Source organism: Tursiops truncatus, chromosome 5 (genome assembly GCF_011762595.2).
Source record: "Tursiops truncatus isolate mTurTru1 chromosome 5, mTurTru1.mat.Y, whole genome shotgun sequence".
NCBI classification, from domain to species: Eukaryota; Metazoa; Chordata; class Mammalia; order Artiodactyla; family Delphinidae; genus Tursiops; species Tursiops truncatus.
Window position 1 is genome coordinate 118257288 of NC_047038.1, and position 21354 is coordinate 118278641.

At 42.6% G+C, this 21354-nt stretch overlaps 1 protein-coding gene across 2 annotated transcripts in view; it reads left to right on the forward strand.

Annotated features, from left to right (window-relative positions):
* Positions 1–7027: 7027 nt before the first annotated feature.
* Positions 7028–21354, forward strand: part of SLC39A8 (solute carrier family 39 member 8) — a 72735-nt gene continuing 58408 nt past the window's right edge. Inside the window, exons 1-2 of one of the 2 annotated variants that reach the window (XM_073805564.1) lie at positions 7028–7050; positions 7793–8265. In XM_073805564.1, coding sequence (XP_073661665.1) covers positions 8047–8265 — 219 coding nt within the window. In that variant the 5' untranslated portion in view covers positions 7028–7050; positions 7793–8046. Of the gene's footprint in view, positions 7051–7201; positions 7350–7792; positions 8266–21354 lie in introns of those variants that run through there. The other variant, XM_004318299.4, reaches the window with a different exon arrangement.

The window sequence follows — 21354 nt, forward strand, 5'->3', positions numbered from 1 at the left end:
ATTGTTCTTTCCCCAGTACTGCGCTGCTGGACCTTGGGTTGGTTAGTCTATGGTGCCACGCTTAGAGATCACACACATCTTTCAAACAAGAGTCATAGATGAATGCTTCATATTGTGAGAGTTCTTCTGCAGCAAGAATGTGGTATGAATGAGCCTCAGGGAAAAGACTAGAAGTGAAGCCGGTCAAAAGGATTCTTAGGTAGATTTAAGCTCCTCATACGGCACACATGCACCGTAGAGAGAACACTCGCTCTGTTTGCTTTTTTACTTCCAATAGTCTCATTTAAACTCTTAAGTTAAAAATGCTTTGTGAACTATCACTGCTTTATGCCAGTGATAACATTGGCATAAAAATATTGCAAATAGTGCCTGGGTCCGTTATCACTTTTTAATTCTTAATCTTTTGTATTTTAATGTGAATGGAGATATTTAATGTGAATGGAAAATAAAAGATTTGCAGGAAGGGAAGGCAAGGGAAGAGGACGTGGGTCCAGGTGTTAAGAGGTTGAGAAGTCAGAGGAGAAAACAGTTCCTTACCACAGTTTCATTTCATAAATTTGCCGGAGGCTAGGCTTTGTACTAAGATCTTATCTTGAAAACAAAATTCTTAACTGTTCTCACATGATGCAATTTCCTAGCAGCTCCATTTCACTCCAGCTTTGGGCCTCTGACCCTCAAGTGTTGGGAGAGTTGAGATATGCGAAGCCCTCATTCCAAGGAGAATTATTCATGCCTATGGTTCAGCTGACCCCATCCGCCATCAAAGACTTGGGGCTGTTCCGGATTCACAGAGTGAAAGGAGTTGGATGCCTTTCAGGGCTATTTTTATAAACCCATGCTATTTTTGTTAGCTTTCTGTGATGAAAAAGCACGTCAACCCCACAGCAGGGCATCTCCGTGCCGCTCAGGGCTCTCCTCCCTGGGCTCATGGAAGCACCTTGATTCTAACGCCTCGAGTGTCCACTTTAGAGGCTGCCTAGAGTTCTAACACCATCTACATTTCGACTTTTTTTTTTTTTTTGCGGTACGCGGGCCTCTCACTGTTGGGGCCTCTCCCGTTGCGGAGCACAGGCTCCAGAGGTGCAGGCTCAGCGGCCATAGCTCACGGGCCCAGCCGCACCGCGGCATGTGGGATCTTCCCGGACCGGGACACGAACCTGTGTCCCCTGCATCGGCAGGCGGACTCTCAACCACTGCGCCACCAGGGAAGCCCTCGACATTTTTTTATTCTTTTAAAGTAAGACATACCTTTTGAGAAATCCAAACTCCATAGAAGTGTATAAAGAAGATACACTAAAAAAAAAGAAAAGAAAAAGAAAAAGAAGATACATTTTTCTCATTCTTCCCTCCACAGAAAGGTATTATTCTTCCGTCGGAATCCCTGCTCCCCAAACCTACTCTTTAGGAGGAAGACGTTGTAAACAGCTTGGTGCATAAACCCCCAGACATTTGATATTGTAAGTACAAACACACACACACACACATATGTTGTTTATATTGTTTTACAACATATTCTGCTTCTACTTTTTTTCATTAATTTATTCAACATCTTCCCATGAGCGTGCATAACATTTTCCAAAAATTCTAAGAATATCTTTAAAAAATTGTATGGTATTATAGGTATTATAAAGCACAGAAAACATGGTGAGGTCATGGTGAGTGAGCCGAGCTGAATGGGAACAAAAGACCAATAGCAGGGATATTGGTCCATTATGAGGAAGAAGAGCTAGGAAGAATGTAGGCTGCTATAATTTTCAGTTTCATTTACTCAATTAAATTAAAGTCACATGCGTAATGCTCTCCAAACATTGACAGATGTTTACTTTTGGTGGTAAAATGGAAAGAGGCAGATTTAGGCCCAGTGTTACTTACCCATGTCACTCAACGCTCCTGAGTTTTCCTTTCCTCACTCAAAAATGACCAGATTAGCGTCAATGATATCTATGGTTCTTTCCATTTCTGATTAGCACTTTAATTTCCTGGAAAAAACCTCAAGAATTTAGTTAGATATAAAGTAGTCTTTGTTCCAAGGTTCTGGGTTGTTTTTGTCCATTTTCCAAAAGCAGTTCACTAGGCTGATTACACAGGTCACATTACCTTACCATTTTAAAAAGCTTATAATAATACCGACATTCTGTTTTACAGTTTATAAAGAGTTTTCACACACCTTACCATATCAGATTTTCACAGTTATTCAGTGACATAGATTGAGCAGATATGACTTTCATCCACAGTTTATAGACTAAGAGTTAAATTCAGAGACTTGCAGAAATCTGATTCCTACCTACGTTGTTTGTAGCATTGGTGGCTGAAGAGTCATACAATCTGGATAGAGTCATTATCTTGCTGCCATTTGGGAATTTTATGTGTGGCATGTTTGTAATAATAATGAATGAATATTATTTGATACTCGTCATACGGGGAAAAAGGAGGTTTAAATTCGCTGAGGAGAATTTTAACCACAGATGATCAGCAGGAAAGTTTTGGAGCATCACTAGGGGAGGACCTCTTTGACCCATTGGAACCTTGTGTTCCTGCTCCAGACTCTGCAGTTCCAAAGATCCTTTGTAGCTCTCCTTGCTTTTCAGGTCTCTCAGGCTTTTTACTTTGCACTTCTTTGTCCTGGAATGTGCTTACTCCTGTCTTTCTGTCAAACTTCTACTTGTCTTTCAAGCTCAAGGGTTATTGCTCTGTGAATTATTTGCTCAGCATCTTCTGCAGACATAAGTTCTCTAATCTCTCTCCACCGCAACCTTTAAAATCTCCGTAATAGCAACCATCTCCCTTCTGTCTAACTTGAACTACAGGCTTCTTAAAGGTAAAACAAAATGCATGTTTTCATTTTTGTTTTCCCGAACATTACGGACTATGACACAGGTGCCAAAAATATGTCTTGAATGAGTCAATTAATTTTACGGAATATTATCAAGTTGGGATTTTAGCAAAATTTTAGTATTAATTTCTGTGTAATTTGTTGCAGGAACGTTCTCCTTTCCTTATTCATACTCAATATTTTATTTTTAAAGATTTGATGCAATTACAAGCTTACAGAAAAGTTACAAGCACAGTACAAAGACCTTTCCCCTGCAAACCATTTGAGTGTAAGTTGCTGCTCTGATGCTCCATTATCTTGGAATACTTTACATGTATTTCCTACATTTTTTGACCACTTCCTTGTTTTTAGGCACAGCAGCAGATTCCAGGTTCATCTTGGTCTTGGCCTGCTCAGTCCTGGAACCAACCCTTTTTCTAAGGAGCTCTGATTCCCTACTAGTGGAGAATAGTTCTTAGAAGCCAAGCTCAGGGCCCTGTATATGCTTATTGCTATTACGGCATCACCATTTCCTGCCCTTCCTGGTGGACAGAGCTAGGGGTTATTTACAGCAATATCTATTTTCATTTGTTTATATACTGAAAACCATGAACTAACACTGGTATCTCCAACACCTAGTCATGGGCTCATTCTAGTTTTCTCCCTCTTGATGTTTGCAACTCCCTTTTCTGACAGTGAAAAAACTGGCTACTATTATCTTTAATATATTTACTTATTTAATGGATCCCTTTATACATGACTAATCTTCTATTTCTGATGCCATCTCCTTCCCTCCTGACTCCCTCCTTCTCCTCCTTGGGTCCTCCTTCTATAATCCTGAAATTCCAAATTTCAATTTGGGGGATGGGTTTCCACACACACCCAAGCCATTCTCAGGTACCAGCTGGGTGTCCTACAATTCAACTCAGTGCTAACACTATCTGCCTGGAGATAGAGTCAGAGCTCACAGTTTAAGGGCTCATTCCTGCAAGACGGTCCCCCCACCCATGTCAGTCACAAAGTCCAGGTTGCCACTCGTGCTTCTAATAAACTGTCTATAGATCTGAGATTCCAATGATGCAGAGAACTCAAGAGAAATGTTTTACTTCCTCCATCCCCAGTTTATTATAAAAAAATAACTCAGGAATAGCCAGATGGAAGAGATACAAGGGGTAAGGTTTGGGGAAAGGGGGTGGAGCTTCTTTCCTCTCTGAACACACCACTCTCCATGAATCTCCACGTGTTCACCAACCTGTACTCTCTCCCAACCCAGTCCTTTTGGGTTTTTATGAAGGCTTCATTACATAGGCATGATTGATTAAACCATTGACTATTAGTGATTGATTCAACCTCCAGCTGCTCTCCTCTCCCCAGAGGGTCAAGAGGGTGGGATTGAAAGTTCTAAACTTCTTATCACATGGTTGGTTTCCTTGGCAACCAGCCCCATCCTTAGGTGGGGGTCCAAAAGTCACCTTTAACACTTGCATCACTTAGGAAATTCCAAGGGTTTTAGGAGCTCTGTGCCAGAAACAGAGATGAAGACCAAATATCTTTTTCTCATTATAAATCACACTAGCACACACCCCAGGTCAGGCTGCCCTCCTCACTGCACAGACCCTGGTACCTCGTGTTGCTGCTTGGCAGGGTCTGCCCCCGCACCCTGTCCATCTCAGACATTCTGTGCAGGGCCACAGTCAAGCACCAAGGCCCTCCTCACCCACCCAGCCTCTGACTTCACAATCGGCTGCTTCTCTTTCTCTCCTCTGACCCAAGGATGCCCTCCAATCTTTGCTCTGACTCTTGACACCCCACATCAGGGCACTGCTTTGTGTAGATGCCCTCCTTTCCAGCTTGGGCTCTGACAAACTGTACTAGGAAGGAAGCTTCACTCATCATACTTGGGTGCTGACATTCTGTGCTAGGGTGCATGAATATACTCTTACCTCATTAGGGATGCATCCTCTGATTTCCAAAGTTTCCTCCCTCAATCTTGACACCTTCGTCACCCTGCTTGGGCTCTAACAGCTCACGCTAAATTTCCCTCCCACTTGGATACCTTCTTCCCTTGTTCAGGTTCCAACACCCTTCTTTGGGCCACTGTGACTGCCCACCACACAGACACTATTTAGTATGCTATGCTTCCCCCTGATGGCTTTAGGACTGGGAGAGAGAGAAAGAGAAAAGGGGAAGAAAGGAAAAGACATACCATTTCCTAGGTTTACTGTTTAGTCCTTCCAGAGGAAAATGAATGCATGGAAAAGTTTAAAAGTGGCCAATTTGCTCCTTATTTGCAATAGTACTAAAAGATTTGGACTTAGAAAAATTTGAAAGAGATTAGAAAAATAACATTTGATGTTAAATGCCCTTTCAAGTGGAGAATTGAACTTTTATTTATCTTCTAGGTGTTTCATGTTTTGTTCTGATAGATGACTTCTAGATTAGACATTTAGAAATGAAAAGGCTGGAATGAATATTTGTGCTTCTATCCCAATTTTTTTTTCATAGATGAGGGAATTGAGTCTTGGTTAGGTCAAATGACTTTCCCAGGTTTCCCAGGTGACATAGTCAGAAAGGAAAAGGACATGTTTCTACATCCTGGCCAGTGTTCTTGGCACTCTCCCTTCATTATGATCATTTAAAATTAGTTGACCTTTAAGGCAAATTTCTGAGAAAAATTAGTTTTTACATTACACCTTATGTTTTTAATTGGAAGTCCTTTTCTTCAGTAATGATATTGCTGGTAGAATGCTATATTTTTTTGGCCCTAAAACATTATCTAAGTAGTACTTTGGTGATTATATCTCACTAGAGTGGAAGGAATTAGCCTCACCAATTTGGTAGTTAGTAACTTGTAATTTTCTGAATCCTCTCTTTTAATTGCATGCTTACATTATGTTAACTGTTTTTGGTAAAGATGCCAAGCAAGAAGATTATTATTTATTTTACTATTTATCATCTTGTGGCGTTGATGGACTGGCAAAATGTATATATATATAGACACAAATGGCTGATAAATAAAATTTTATTTGGAAAATCCACAATATAAAATTTGAAACCCATTTACATTTGTGGAAAGTCCAACATCTTATCAACGTTGCAGTTCAACCTGGGAAAGAATAGCTTGTTGGGTGTAGGTGAACCATCTAGAGTGTTCATTGATTTCCAAGATCACCTTGAGTTGCTGGGGTCAAAGGAAAAATAGGCAACAAACTATATTTAAGGATCCAAGAAAAATCTTGAAGAGTCCCCATCAGTTGTGTAATTTAAGAGCTGAAGTGTGACATGAACTTATTTCTGGCCCTTGGGTGAGATACTTGCCCTTTTTGCACCAATGTAATTCTGTAAATTAGTATCAACGAATACACAGATTTTATAGTTGGAAAGGACACACCATCAAGATCATTTTGTTGATCTCCCTCCAAGGCAGGAATCCTACATACCCCTGAGTTTGAATCACTTTCAATCATGGGGAAATCACTACCTCCCAAAGAAGTTGTGCCTTATTTTCTGCAGAAACTTTCCTCTTGGTAACTTTGCCTTGTTACTGCTGCCTTCTGCCCTCTGTAGTTAAAACACAGTTAAACCCTCTCCATATGACAGCCCTGCAGTTATGTCCCCCTTGGATGTTCATCCTTCTGGAATTTTCTCTCCCTGTCTCTTTCTTCCATCATCTAAGTTCCTCATGGGAAATGAGATTCTTTCCCCTGCCTTTTGTCTGGACTAAGTGCCTCTTTTAAAATGTGCTATTTTAGGAGGCTGTGCACTCTCCCCCATGACAGACAAGAAGAACGCTTTGAGTTCCTCTTATTGTCCTTAGCCATGTAACAGTGATTCGTGGTTTCACTTTATTTCTGGACAGTTGTAGCCACTAGACACAACCTTTGCCCTCAAACACCGCATTCACTTTGCACAAGCTTGCTGACCTCACACCTAAGTCAGCTTTTCTTGAACCCTCATCTGAACAAACAAACATTCATTCTGATCTGCGGATATCCCTTGCGGCGTCAGGAAGGGCCGGCTTGAGCAGTGCCGGCTCAGAGAGCTCGCCACCACCGCTACAGATTTGGTTTCCCTTTTCTCCTGATGTTAAGTAAGACAAAAAACCAATTCCTGCTAATCTCTTAGACAATGCAAAGGGTTCCAGACTCTATTCCAGGAAGTTGGTTTCGACAAGCTAACAAAGAGACCATCGAGACCAGAAAGGAGGCTAGGAATACGGACCAGGAGGTGGCATTCAGGTAACCCCCAGGGGGGACGGCGGGGAGCTGGCTCTGCCGAGGGTGGGAATGCGCCACGGCAGCCAGGAGAGACGGCCAGAGGCTGTGCGCCCCGGCGTGGACGCGCGCGGGAGTTCAGGCCGGAGGATGTGTCACCACGTGCTGCAGGGAGGCGGGGACAGAGCCTCCAGTTATCAGTAAAGAGCGCAGGGCAGGATCTCGGAGTTTCACAGCGGACTTGCCTGGGATAGTGTTAGAGTGAGAGAGAGAGAGAGACTGACTCACGTGGACATAAACAGACGGAGAAACAAACAGACGAGGTGAGAGCCTAGCAGGCTAGCTAACCTACTAGCTTGCCATTGCAGAGAAGAGATCTGGGAGAGGGAGGGTCCCGTTTAGACACTCAAACCCCAGGACACCGGAGGGGCCATTTCCTGCAGCTTCCTGGGGGCTACACGTCTCACCCCTTATAAGTTTGCTGTGAGGGAATTAAGCAGAAAGAAAGAAGAGGAGGTGGGGTTCTACAGCCCATGTACTTTAAGTTCTTCCTAAGAAGTGGCGCGGTGTAGGGCTTTCTATCCGGAAAGAGCATGTGTCATCACACTGCACGCTAATCCTGGGACGTTTGCGAACCCGGCTCCGGGGCAGTTGGCCCCATGCCCGGCCGGGCGTTCGAGGGCTTCGGCCTCGCAGTGCTCCCGGGGACGGCCGGCGGTAGCCGGGTGGCCTTTATCTCTGTCCCCCTTTGTCCTCTTTATCTCAGGCTCTCCAGGAGGCCCGGGGGCCCGCTCTGTCTATCGCTCCCCACCCCCAGCGGCACCGCCACTTCAATGCCCGGCAGGTCGCGGGCTGCTGCTCTTTCGAAGGCGGCGGAGGACCAAGGGCGCCCCGCGCCACCGCTGACTCGGACCGGCGCCGACGCCTGACCCGCGCCCTTGGGCACCGACTCGGGTGCGCCCGGCGCTTCCCTGTGCGCTCCAGTCCGTTTCAGGCCCGCGAGGGGCAGCCCCGGCCAGGATGGCCCCGGGCCGGGCGGTGGCTGGGCTCTTGCTCCTGGCGGCCGCCGGCCTCGGAGGGGAGGCGGCGGGGCCCGCGCTCGCCTTCAGCGAGGATGTGCTGAGCGTGTTCGGCGCGAACCTGAGCCTGTCGGCGGCGCAGCTCGGGCGCTTGTTGGAGCAGCTGGGAGCCGCCCCTGTGGAGGGCGACCCCGAGCCCGGGCAGCTGCACTTCAACCAGGTAGGGCGCGGGCCCGGCCGCCCTTCCCCGCCGGGGTTTCCGGAGACGTCCATTTGCCCAGGAACGCTGTTTAATGGGGAAAAGTGCTGGAGAAAGAATTTCGTTACGTTTCTCCAGTGTGAGGCGGGTCCTGCTTTTCACTAGACCTGTCTCTCTGGCCGGGGTTAAAGTGCTGGCGGTGACGAGGAAGCCAGAAATTGCAGTTTTATGCCCGATGAACTGAGTCCTCAGACGCTTGTGGTTATAAGGTTTTATGCAAAAGTTTATGAAGTAGTCGAGAGCGGGAAGCATCTTAGATAGGAATGGCGTTTTAGATAGGAATGGCGTCCTGAAGTCTTCCCGGCAGAGACCGTGGCTCACAGGCCACCCTCGTTAACAGTAGCTCGGTGGGTAACGACTGCTATCGAGATGTAATGTAGTTGTGTCTTTCTGGTGTACGTTACCCGAGGCATTTGGGTCTGAAGGGCCTACTGTATAGAGATAGGGAGGCCGAGGGGGGCCCTGAGACCAAGATCAAGCATCCAGTCGGTGGGTCGAACTGGGTTTAAAGCCATAGCTTTTAGTCATCTGTCAGGTCAAGGGTTTGATTCGAATTTTCATTCATTCATTCAAAAACGAACAAACAAACCTATCTTAGGACATATTCACAGTATTATACAGGCATTTGGTAATTCCTAAAATTTAAGGGTCACCATGAGTTACCTAGGAGCAATTAAGACCATACCTGCTAGTAAACTGCAAAAAGGATGATATTATAGATTCTTCGTTATTTCCGTCATAAATATTCTATGATTATTTCTTAAAATTGTGAAGTAAGCGAAGTGTGCTTTTGGCATCCTCCCCCAAACTTCTCTCTACTTTTAAAAACTCTGTTTACTCAGTGGTTTGGTATTTTTTTTCCTTCTGCTCTGGTTCCAGTGATAACTGATGATGAATGGCAGTGTTCAGTATTTTCTGTATTGTCACTTCTGCGTGATATTAGTTTGTGTTACAAAAAGTTTTTGTGGTCCAAGTTGCTTCGGAAATGCTGCATACTATACTCCACTCTTGGAAATCTAGCATTTCCCGATGTATTTGACCTTAGATTACAGTTAGGGAAACTTTAATCAGATAAATTCCTTGCTAATAACATTATAGTTTGGCATTCTTTTTGTTAGAAATATCTTACCTCATTTAAAACATGCAGTATTCAAGAAGTATAAGGCTCTGATGCCATGAGGGATCAAAGTGACCTCCCTTTGATCTAGAAGGGTTTTGTGGTCCTCTTATGCATGTTCTTTAGTAAACTATAGATCCAGTTCTGGCATGGCATTACAGTTGGTTCAATGTCTAAAAAATGATACATTGGAAAAACTGAAATGACCCCATGTTATACTGATATTTTAGAAAATAAAGCAAACAACTTTCTAAGTATTTTCTGTCGAGCTGCAGTCTCTTCAAGTGGGGGAAACAGCTGACCTGACTAAAGCATTTCTAGGTAGGAGTAGGGGCGGTCATATGCTTGGAAAGAAGCTTGGGGACTTGACTTGCAGCTGCGTATCTGTAGCCCACACATTGTTTTGACTTAAATTATCTCCTTATGTTGCAATGTCTGGAGGTGTTGATGAATTATAAAGGAACAAAAGACTGCTGAGCCACGCAATGTCTGGAGGTGTTGATGAATTATAAAGGGACAATAGACCGCTGAGCCACGCCTTGGCAAAGACACTGGAAAATACACCTAAATAATTTAGGAAAATTGCTTAAGTTTATTAGCAGTATGAGTCCCAGTTTATGAGTAAGTAGGACACCTCAATAGGTAAATTATAAGTATGTTGACACCTTGTTTCTCACTCTTCTGTTTGCATATTTAACTACCCTCATCATGGCCTCTGTGGGCATCAAAAAGAGATGGGAAGAAGCCCATAGTTTGGAAATAAAGGGAAGCCGTGGAAAATTTATCACTTAATCAGACCTAGCGAACATCTGTTGGATGTTCTAAAAAGTCCTAATGAAAACAATCATCAGTTAAATGGTGTCGAATGAAATGCCATTCCAGAAGAATCTATTAATTTGCTGACATTTATTTCTGCTCCAGTAGGAAGTCATCCAGTTTGGAGGAAAATTTAGGGCTGTTAATATCTCCATACCTTAAAGAATGCAATTTTAGTTTCCTTACCTGCAGCAAAGTAGAATAATAATATATGTGAAAAGCTTGATTTTCTGACTTTGCAGAAGGTTGAAAAGATAGAATTAATTTCTTTGGGCCAGGGATTTATTGAATCTTCTATGAGATCTGTTTACAGATGACATTGTTCCTTTAGATGAGGGCTTAGGTCAGCTTTTCCCATGTAATAGGACTACTGTACTAAAAATTGAGACAATTTTGGAAGGTCTTCTAGTATTTTTTCAGTGTCCTTAAGTACTATTAAAAGAACTTGTTGCTTTGGGATATCAAAGTGACCTGAGTTCAAACTGGAAACAATAGAATAACTGAGTTTACTGTTTTGCTTCTTATGGTTTCTGAGGGTACAAAGAGCAGGTAGAAGAAGCAACCCAAACAAGTGAGAGGAGGGAGTTCTTTTATCTAAAGGGGTCTCTGGGGCCCATGACTGAGTGTAAGTCTGCTGTATCTCAGGGAGTTTCTAAAATACAAAGGGAAGCCCCAGCTGAGTGAATGCCCTGAGTGATTAATTTAGGGGATTTAAGAATGGGCTCAGTGCCACCTTTTGTTTGTTCAGATGTTCCTTTCTCATTCTCCAAGTGGTCTTTTCTCTTAATTTCTCCTTCAGAACACCTCACCTCTAAATGATCACACTAAGCTGCAGTGGAAATGGCTCCATTTAAATAACTCAGTCTCCTGAGGAGGCTTAGTGGGCGTGATGGAGATGTGGGTGTGGGTGTGGCAGGTTGGCATGTGCGGCAACCTTTGTTTCCCACCATCACTCAACCTTAGACTTTTGCTTCTCTCTCCTAACTTTATTTTTTCATTTGATACGTATCCTGCAGCGCATCTTCTTTTTTTCTTTCACAGGTTGCCTGAACTTTGTTTTTAAATCCCTTTCAATTCACCTTCAATCTTCCTAAAGCAATACTTGGAGTATGCCTCTCTTCTTTCAGATCTCCTCCATGAACTGTCTCTTGGCTGGTGAAATCTAAATCTGAAGGCTGACTTCTGAGGCTCTGCACCGCAAGGTTGACCCTGAGACGTTAAGCTGCCTGCCCAGACCTAGCACTCACTCAATTAAATTATTCATTCTTCTATGAAATCACTTATACTTCTACTCAACCACTTTTCTACCTCATCATCTTCCTTGCACCCTTCCTGTTTCCAACTGCAATGTCCTATTTTTCCTTGAATTGCCCTATCAAAATCTTAAATTTTAAAAAAACCCAGCTAAACTCCATAAAACCTTTCTGGGGCATCACAACCACCACTGATTTGCTGTCTTTTTGAATTCTTGAAATTTTTTATTATGCTAACGACACTTAGCTATTCATGTGTTCAACAAATATTTCAAATAACTACTATACTCTGATTAGAGTGGTCCCTTAAAAGTACAAATCTAATCATATTGCTCATTTTATTAAAACAATTAAATGCCTTCAAGATAAACTTTAAACACTTTAATGTGGCTTAAGCCTTTTTATGATCTGATTCCTGTATATTTCTCAAGCTTTATCCTTTGCTATTATTCCAGTCTTCATGGACTGCCGGTAGTTCCTGGTTCGCCATATATGTGTGCTTATGTTTTAGGTATCAGTTTAGACATGACTTCTTCCGAGAAGCCTTTCTTAGCCTGCTCAGGGGTTTAGTAGGAGCCCCTTTTTATGTGACCCTATATTAATTGGTGCCTATGAAATCATAACATATTATATATTGCAATTATAATATGGACATAATTTTATACATATTATAAATTTCTGTTTATATGGCTTCTCCTCGACCCCAACACACACACCCAATATGATTTTGAACAGATTGAAGGGATTGATCTGACTCATCTCTCTAGGGGCTAGTGTAGTGCCTGGTACATAACATGTATTCATTATATATATTTTTGAATGAATGAGTGAAGATGGTTTAATATGAGTAAGGCAATTTGAGCCCTCACATGACTTTACAGTTAATAGGTAGACGTATGACATGTGCACGCGTAACTATAATGCACGATAGAAGGATATGTCTGATTAAAGAATTTCAGAGACAATGGAATGGGATCAGGCTTGTGTTTTTGGAAAATTCATCTGCATGAGGGTGTGGAAAGTGTCGGAGTGGGTCCAGAGAGGAGCTGAGGAGGAAACTGCAGTGGTTTGTAGGAGATGTAATGATTGCTTGATCCTGGAGGCCGTCAGGAGGTACATAAAAGCTCTGCCTTCTTCTGGAAGAGCAGCCGTGACTGAAGAGTAGGCAAAAGCCCCAAAGGTAGATATTTTCTACTTCAGTCTTTTGCCTGTAGCAGTCAGTCATTTAACTATTGTTAGATCTTTCCTTTCATTAGTTTATGGCCCAAGGATGCCAGAGGGAGAGGCAGTGAGGTAACTCTTGGCTTACTTCAATGGATGGCCAGGCTAGCGGTCTGTAGCAAACAGAAGGGGTGTATGTGTGTGGTCATTACATGCATGTTGTGCGCATAGCTTGTTGTTGCTCAGTGTACTTTTTCTTGGGTTGGGGGGTTAACGGTGCATTAGATGAGGGAGGTTCTGGGAAGCACTGATCATGGAAGGAGGGGAGAAAGAGCATCTCTCTCCCTCTTTTTTTTTTTTTTTTTCCTTTATATTCTGAGAAATGGGGGGGTAAATCTTCTAGGAATGCCTTCCAACCTGCTCGTTCAGGTGAGAAACTGGCAGGAAAGGCCAGACCGAAGGGCCAGGTTGTGCTTAGGTCTCCGGTGGCTTTTCCTTCAAGACAGTGGATCTATTTTGATATATTATATCACTCTCATTTAAGTTGACTGTGTACAGTGTGATCATTGTTTCCAGAAGGTTTTAGGAAAATGAGAGACACTCATAATTCATTTAACTGTGACGTCAAGAGCTTAGTTTGCTTTTGTGCCAGGGATGATTGGGACCCATATGAGAAAATACCCTTCATTCTTTCCATCTCTAACTCCCAAACTTGCATCTTTACCCACTACCCTAGGAGTCACATAGACCCTTTTGTCCATAACATAATTATATCTAGGATTTATTGGATTTTTCCTGTGCGACATAACTCTTAACCACTTTATCTGTATTAACGCATTTCAAAATCACAACAATCCTGTGATACAGATACCATTATTAACTTAATTTTACACATGAGAAATATGTGATGCTGAGAGATTAAGTACTTGACCAAAATCACACAGGAAGTGGTAAAACCTCAGGCAGTCCTAAATCCTAGAGTGGATTTTTTGAATTATAGTTTAGAAAATCATACTCTCCCTAGCCAGGGCGACTGTTAATCTCAGATTTTGATCTATGAGTAGAAGTTACAAATCATCAGTCGCTTATGTAGCTCCATTGCTTAGTCATGTTAAGGGAACAGTATTAAGACTACAGAAACTACAATGATGATAACAGGTCCTTGTCCTCAGAGAGCTTATAATCTAATTAAGAAATAAGGTGGAGGGCTTCCCTGGTGGCGCAGTGGTTGGGAGTCCGCCGGCCGATGCAGGGGACGCCGGTTCGTGCCCCAGTCCGGAAGGATCCCACATGCCGCGGAGCGGCTGGGCCCGTGAGCCATGGCCGCTGAGCCTGCGCGTCTGGAGCCTGTACTCCGCAACGGGAGAGGCCACAACAGTGAGAGGCCCGCGTACCGCAAAAAAAAAAAAAAAAGAAAGAAGGTGGAAACTTGTGAAAAGTATGCAAGGCAAACTTCAGTAGTTAAGTAATCACTGAAAGAAATATTACAAGACGTATCACTAGGCTGCTGCCAAACAAATACTTTTGGGAGCCATGTTCTGTGGGAGGCTTCTGGGAAACACCTTGTGGAGGAGTTACAAGTCAGTCAATTCTCCTTTTGGAGGATTTTGCTTGTTTGTTTTGGTTTTTAAAATACTTACTGGATGAACATCTGCTTGTGCCAAATGTGTCTGTGCTGTTAATCACAAGAGGAATTTTCTTGTGGGTTACATGAATTCTCTTTTATAGAATGAAAATTTCTTTAATTCTTTCTTATATAATGAATTTTTCTTGGAGAAAATATTTTGGCAACAATAGTTTTCCTAATTCTGAGTTTCAGAAGTTTTCCTGGAGAAAGGCATATTAATCAGCTTCTTCTTCTATGGATAGACTGCAGGTAATGGGAGAAACATCCATGTCTAGTGTTAAATTTTTCAGTCCTGTTCTCACTTTTACTCTAGAAAAATTCTGCCAATGAATTCACTCTCTCTTCAGGCAGTTTAGAATGTAAGTCCTCCTTTTTTTTTTTTTTTTTTTTTTTTGCGGTACGTGGGCCTCTCACTGTTGTGGCCTCTCCCGTTGCGGAGCACAGGCTCCAGACGCGCAGGCTCAGCGGCCATGGCTCATGGGCCCAGCCGCTCTGCGGCATGTGGGATCTTCCCGGACCGGGGCACGAACCCGTGTCCCCTGCATCAGCAGGCGGACTCTCAACCACTGCGCCACCAGGGAAACCCAGTCCTCCTTTTTTAAAAAAAAAATTCTGCCATCTTCTCTCTGGCAGATAATCCTTTTTTTTTTTTTTTTTTTTAACGTGTTAATTATCTTTTTTCTTTTCGCGGTACACGGGCCTCTCACTGCCGTGGCCTCTCCCGTTGCGGAGCACTTGCGGAGCACAGGCTCCGGACACGCAGGCTCAGCGGCCATGGCTCACGGGCCTAGCCGCTCCGCAGCATGTGGGATCTTCCCAGACCGGGGCATGAACTCGTCTTCCCTGCGTCGGCAGGCGGACTCTCAACCACTGTGCCACCAGGGAAGCCCCTCTTTTTTCTTTTTTAATTGACGTATAGTTGATGTGCAGTATTATATAAGTTACAGGTGTACAATACAGTGATTCACAACTTTTAAAGATTATACTCTATTTATAGTTATTATAAAATATTGGCTGTATTTCCTGTGTTGTACAATACATCCTTGTAGCTTATTTTATACATAATAGTTTGTTCCTCTTAATCCTGTAAGTCCTCCTTTTTCATGCCTGTGAAGCAGCTGCATTGCTGACTGCACAACACTGCAGAAAGCGGACTGTGCATCGGTGCTAGGGAATGAGTTGAAGCAATGAGGGAAGAGTAGGTGAGCAGATTACTTTAACAGAATTACTAACCCTAACAGAGGTACTAACTCTAACAGAATTACTAACTCTTAGAATCTCATTGCTGCTAGATGGGAGTTTGAGCTCTCACACAGTTACCAGGAGAGGGAGTGGTAAACTTTTCCCCTTCATTGAGATAGATCTTTATTTCTCTCTAGAGATATTCAAAGTAGAGTAGCTGTGTGGGAGATTTTCAGCTTCTATGCTTTCCATGGTTCACACCATCTCTCTGTTTCCAGGTGATGCCCACATTGGGAGATGTTGATGGTCAGGGACTTTTTTTCCCCATCATAAAAACCCGTTGCTTCTCAACTATGACTGCAGTTTAAGAGTTTTTTCTTTAAATTCAATATACATTTGAAACCTCTATGTTAAATTTCTTTTGGTGGTAGTAGAGGTCGGGGGTGGAAAATAGGAATGTAAATAGGCATGGAAAACAGGCCTGAAGTTGAGAAGGAATGGCATTCCTCAGGGTAAAGAAAAGCAACCCCCTAATGAGGGTAGCCTGATGTGATTGGTAACAAGAGTTTGCCAGTTATTTGGATTCACAGTGGCATGTCCTCAAGCGACTGTCCATATTACTAAGTGCACACAGTTAATATTAGGATCATTTACAATGCAATTTATTTAAAAAAAAAGAATGTTACTAAACTCTAGACAACCTAAGAAACTTGTAGTTTTCAGAGAGTGTTCCCATTTCCAACTTCAGATGATGGTAGGATTCCTGTTTGTAATTGAAACTAATTAATTTATTCTCAAACTATTCCCAGTTGTCTGTTTCAGGAGCCAAATGGGTTTGCCGAGCCTTGACGTTTATTTTATAAAGAAATGAAACTATCACTGAATTACCTTTGTGATGATGGGATGTGGCAACATAGAAAATCTTCAGAATGGAGCCTTGTTTAGTTTGGTTTCTGTCTCCTTCCAAAAGTCCTCTGTTGTTTTTCTTGGCCTGAAGCTTAAGGAGAACAAAAACAAAAATCTGTGAATCTAGATCAAAGGTGTTAACCTGAAAAGTAGTATTATGCCTTTGAAGTCCAAATATTTAATACCTTGACTTTTTTTATACTTAACTAAATAGTTAGAGAAATAAAAAAACCAAGTGAGCATTGATAAGGCCTCTAAGACTTTAGTTCTGTTTTAGTTCTATTTTTGAACCTATTCAAAAATAATACACTTGTCATTGGTATATTCAATGGGCTTCTTAGGTCTCTAACTGTAGTAGGAATACAACATAATGGTTAACAATTTGTCCTTGGGGTTTAAACAGACCTGTGCTGAAATTCTAATCACTTATTAGCTGGGAATCACAGACAAATGACTTAGCCTCTTTAATCCTCAGTTTTCACGTCTTTGAATTGAAAAAATGAACCTTACTCATAGGATGGTTGTGAACGAAAATATAAGAACAATAATAATAATTACTGAGTATCGCTGTATTTTAGGCACTTCTATATTTACTACTATGTGTATTACATGTAGTAACTCAAACAATCTGTTTTTTCCCATTACCTGTATTACTTAAAAAAATAATAACAAGAAAGACAATGCATGTAAAATACTTAGCATCATGCCTGGCTCAAACTGTATGCTCAATGCATAGTTATTATATTATAATACTGTATTAGTTGATATAGCTTAACAATAGCTTAACTACCCTTAACAAAATTGTCTTTCACTGGAGGCCTGAGCACCTTAGGGTTACTCAACTTTGAGGAAAGCAAGGCTATAAAAAGACAGTAAGGATTAATTGAAATAAAAAGTTCAGTGAGAAATACATCAGTCCAGTGACTTTGGTTTCAGTGGTGACTCATCTTGAGAAAGGCTTTTACCATTTGTCTCTTCCTCCCTTTCATCAAGCACTAGTAATAAACTCCTGAAAAATGTGAACTCCTGAAAATGTAAACCTTAGGTCCTCCCAGAGGACTTCTGAGGCTATATTTAGGAGTTGGCTTTGTTTTATTATTTTTGTCCAAATTTTACATCAATACTGAAATGTGAATGATTGGAAATCCATATTATACTTGTAGAAATTGATGTAATTGTGCTTTTTTTTTTTTTTTTTTTTTTTTTGCGGTGCGCGGGCCTCTCACTGTTGTGGCCTCTCCCGTTGCGGAGCAACAGGCTCCGGACGCGCAGGCTCAGCGGCCATGGCTCACGGGCCCAGCCGCTCCGCGGCACGTGGGATCTTCCCAGACCGGGGCACGAACCCGTGTCCCGTGCATTGGCAGGCGGACTCTCAACCACTGCGCCACCAGGGAAGCCCTGTAATTGTGCTTTTAAATTTAGATTTACCTCAGGACCTCTGTATGGGTTTTGCAGGCCAGAAGAACCCAGGGTCCTCCACATTCAGCTGTGACCTTATTAGTTGGGAGGCAGGTAAGAGGACAGGAGCCACTTTGGTCTGACTATGATAAGTCAGGGATGTGTCTCTTCAGGGACAGGGAAAGAGAAGTTAGTCCAAACTTAAAAAGAGAGAGGTAAAATCAGTAAGACGATTCTGAGTTGGGTAACAGATCCTGCTTTAAATGAATATTGAACACATATGCTGGAAAACACATGGACCCTTCTGTTAAGGGATGCACCCTACTGATGATACCAGGTACTTGAGTTTGAATATCAAATCATGATGCTCTGCAGTTTTCTTTAGGAGCAGGGATCTCAGAATTCATGTATATTCTTTGGTTACTTTACCTACACATCTTTTGAGAAAGTCTAGACACTGGCTCTGTCCCTAATCTTGGGATGAATGCCCTTTAAGTAAATGTTCAGGTAGGACCTTCACTCCAGCAGAGGGAGCAGATCCTATCCTAATAGCAGTGATAGTTAACATTTATGGAGTACTTATCATGTACCAGGCATTGTGCTCAGTACCTTCTTATATACCATCCCATTAAGCCTCTTAATCTCACAGGGTGAGTACTCTAGGTATTCCCATGAGGAAACCCAGTCTCAGCGAGGTTGAATACCTCCCTCAGAGTCATAGCTCAGAAGTGGCAGAGTGAGGATTCCAGTCCAGAGTGACTAGACTTCAAAACCCAGGCTGTCTCTCCACTGTTGCTCCACATATACCGAAGAATATCCTCCCACGGAGGGGCTGGTTTATTTTCCAAAAATCTTTGTGCCTCAGATGTCATCCAAGTGCCTCGGTGTCAGAGTAGAACTGATGCTAGTTTCCTGAAGCCACTGGGAACAGTACAATCATTGAAAGCAGGAAGGTATTTTCTGCTGAGATTTCTTTTGTTTCAGGAAAACAAGAAAAAAAATTATTATTACTATTTTTCCTGCTGGAGCTGTCTCTGCAATAGTGAGGTCTAGCTCTAAAACAAGATTATTAATTTCTTCACAAGCTATTTTTCAACCTTGCAATGTTATTTCCTGATCATTGACATTTGATACTCCAAACAGTGTTGTGTGAGAGAATTGGGACATAGCAGTTTCCCCAGAAACTGAGGCACAAAGAAGTCTTTGGCAGAAGTCACCAGGTGCCCAAATTTGACTGGGAGAACAGAGGTGCCAATTTTGAATCCTCAGTTCTTCTCCATTGTGCTGGTTTTAGGCAGGTGCTGCCTTAGCGTGGCCCCTGTGCTATGAATCCCCTGAATATCCCATGGTCTTCATGCCTTACTTTCTTTATATAACTGGGTGGTGGACATGTATGAAGTCTATTCCATTTTCTCACCTTCCAGACACTCCTCAGTACATTGCGGTATGGCTCTGTCCCCAATACTTCCTTAAAATTGCTCTATAGGACGTCACCCAGACCTTCTTATTGCTGAATACAATGAGAGATTCTCAGGCTTTACCTCTGTGTTAATTTCGACAGTGTTGAACACATCCTACTTGACACACATCCTCTCCTTGCCCACAGCTGTGTCTACCTTGGTTTGGTTTTCTTACCTCTCTGGCTGCTTCTTTTCAATTTCAGTGTCTTTTGCTCATCCTTTAAATATCGGTGTTCCTTGGGGTTCTATCCTAAGCACTCTTCCTTTTGATTTTGCACACTCTCTCTGTGCAACCTCAGTCTCTCCTCTGGCTGCAGTTATCACCTGTCTGTGGGTGCTTTCTGCTTAGGTTGGCTTGGTTCACATTTCTCTCCTGAGGCTTAGCCATGCACATCCTGGTTGCCGACTGATGTCTAACTCTCTCCCCTCTCCAACTCAGCAGGTCTAAACCTGTCCCAAATGGAACTCATCAACTCCATCCTTTCTCCATCAACACCTTCTGGTACAGTAAGTCCCCTACATACAAATGAGTACTATTCCAGGAGCACGTTTGTAAGTCTGGTTTGTTCGTAAGTCCAATAGAGTTAGCCTAGGTACCCAAGTAACGCAATCGGCTATATAGTATACTTTTCACACAAATAATACATAAAAAAACCAACAAACACACAAAATAAAGAAAACATTTTTAATCTTACAGTACCTTGAAAAATACAGTAGTACAGTACAACAGCTGGCATCAGGGGCTGGCATCCAGTGAACAGGCAAGAAGAGTCACTGACTGGAGGAGAGAGAGGAGGTGGGAGATGGTAGAGCTGAAGGATCGTCAGCAACAGGAGACGGAGGGCAAGCTGCAATTTCACTCACGTCTGACACTGAGGCCACAGGTTCTGGTTCCTTGTTGGATTCAATTCTATCTACCCTCTTGAAAAAGCGATCCAGTGATGTCTGGGTAGTAGCTCTTTTTTTCTCGTCATTGATGACATGGTAGCACTGGATTGCATTTTGAACGGCTGCTGCAACCTTCGTGCACCATTCTAAATTTGGGTCCTGTGCCTTAAAAACTAACAGTGCCTCCTCAAATAAAGAAAAGCCCCTTCGCATTTCCCGTGTTGTGAATCTCTTCGGTTCTTCAGTTACTTCTTCCTCTCATCTCTCTTTGTCCTTTCTCTGGGCCTCCAGTTCCGTCAGGTCTTCATTAGTAAGCTCCTTGTGTTGCACAGCAGGGAGTTCAGTGTTATTAGAATGCGCAACATCTACCATCTTGTAGCCTCACTCCACTCCCTCAATTATTTTCACTTTTGTTTCCATCGTCATCGCTTGGCGCTTCTTAGCAGTACCAGCTACATCACTGCTGCTTTTATGCTTGCTTCTGGACATCCTGGGCTTGAACTAAGGATACTGTACTACTGTACTCTATACAGTCCTGTACAGTAAAGTACACAAAAGCACAACCACTTGTAGAGGATGCACGCACATGACAATGTACGCCAGACACGTGAACTAACTTATGTGATTGGACATGCGAATGCACTTTCGCATCTTTGAAAGTTCGCAACTTGAAGGTTCGTATGTAGAGGACTTATTGTAATCCTGTCTTGTCAGTCTCATTGATCAGTGTCACCATACTCTCCGCTGACTAAGCTGAAAAACGGGATGTTATTCTTGAGTCCTCTCTATCTCTACTTCCCATTTCAAACGCGCATAAGTCGTGTCACAATAGCTTAAATACTGCTTACTTAATATCTCTAAATTCCAGTGTTCTCTTTAGTGTAGGGGGAATCATTTTATCTACTTTATGGGATTGTTGTGAGATTTAATTAGATACAGATCTTGCATTCTGTTTGTGCCTGGTGTTATGCTGCCCATGGCATTCCGTGCTGCCCCGTGTCCTATCTTTCACATTGCTGCCAGATTTATATCCCAATTACGTGAAACTGATCATTTCACCATCTTCAAATGGCTTCTAATTACTGTTAGAATAAAATCTAAACTTCTTGCCTGGTATTTAAGGCCCTGCAGTACCTACCCTTACCCCCATATTTCTCCAACTTTATTTCTCCTTTTTTCTTCACATCTCATCTTAGATGTTGTTTTCTCCAGGAATCCTTGGACAATCCCATTCCTTTAGGG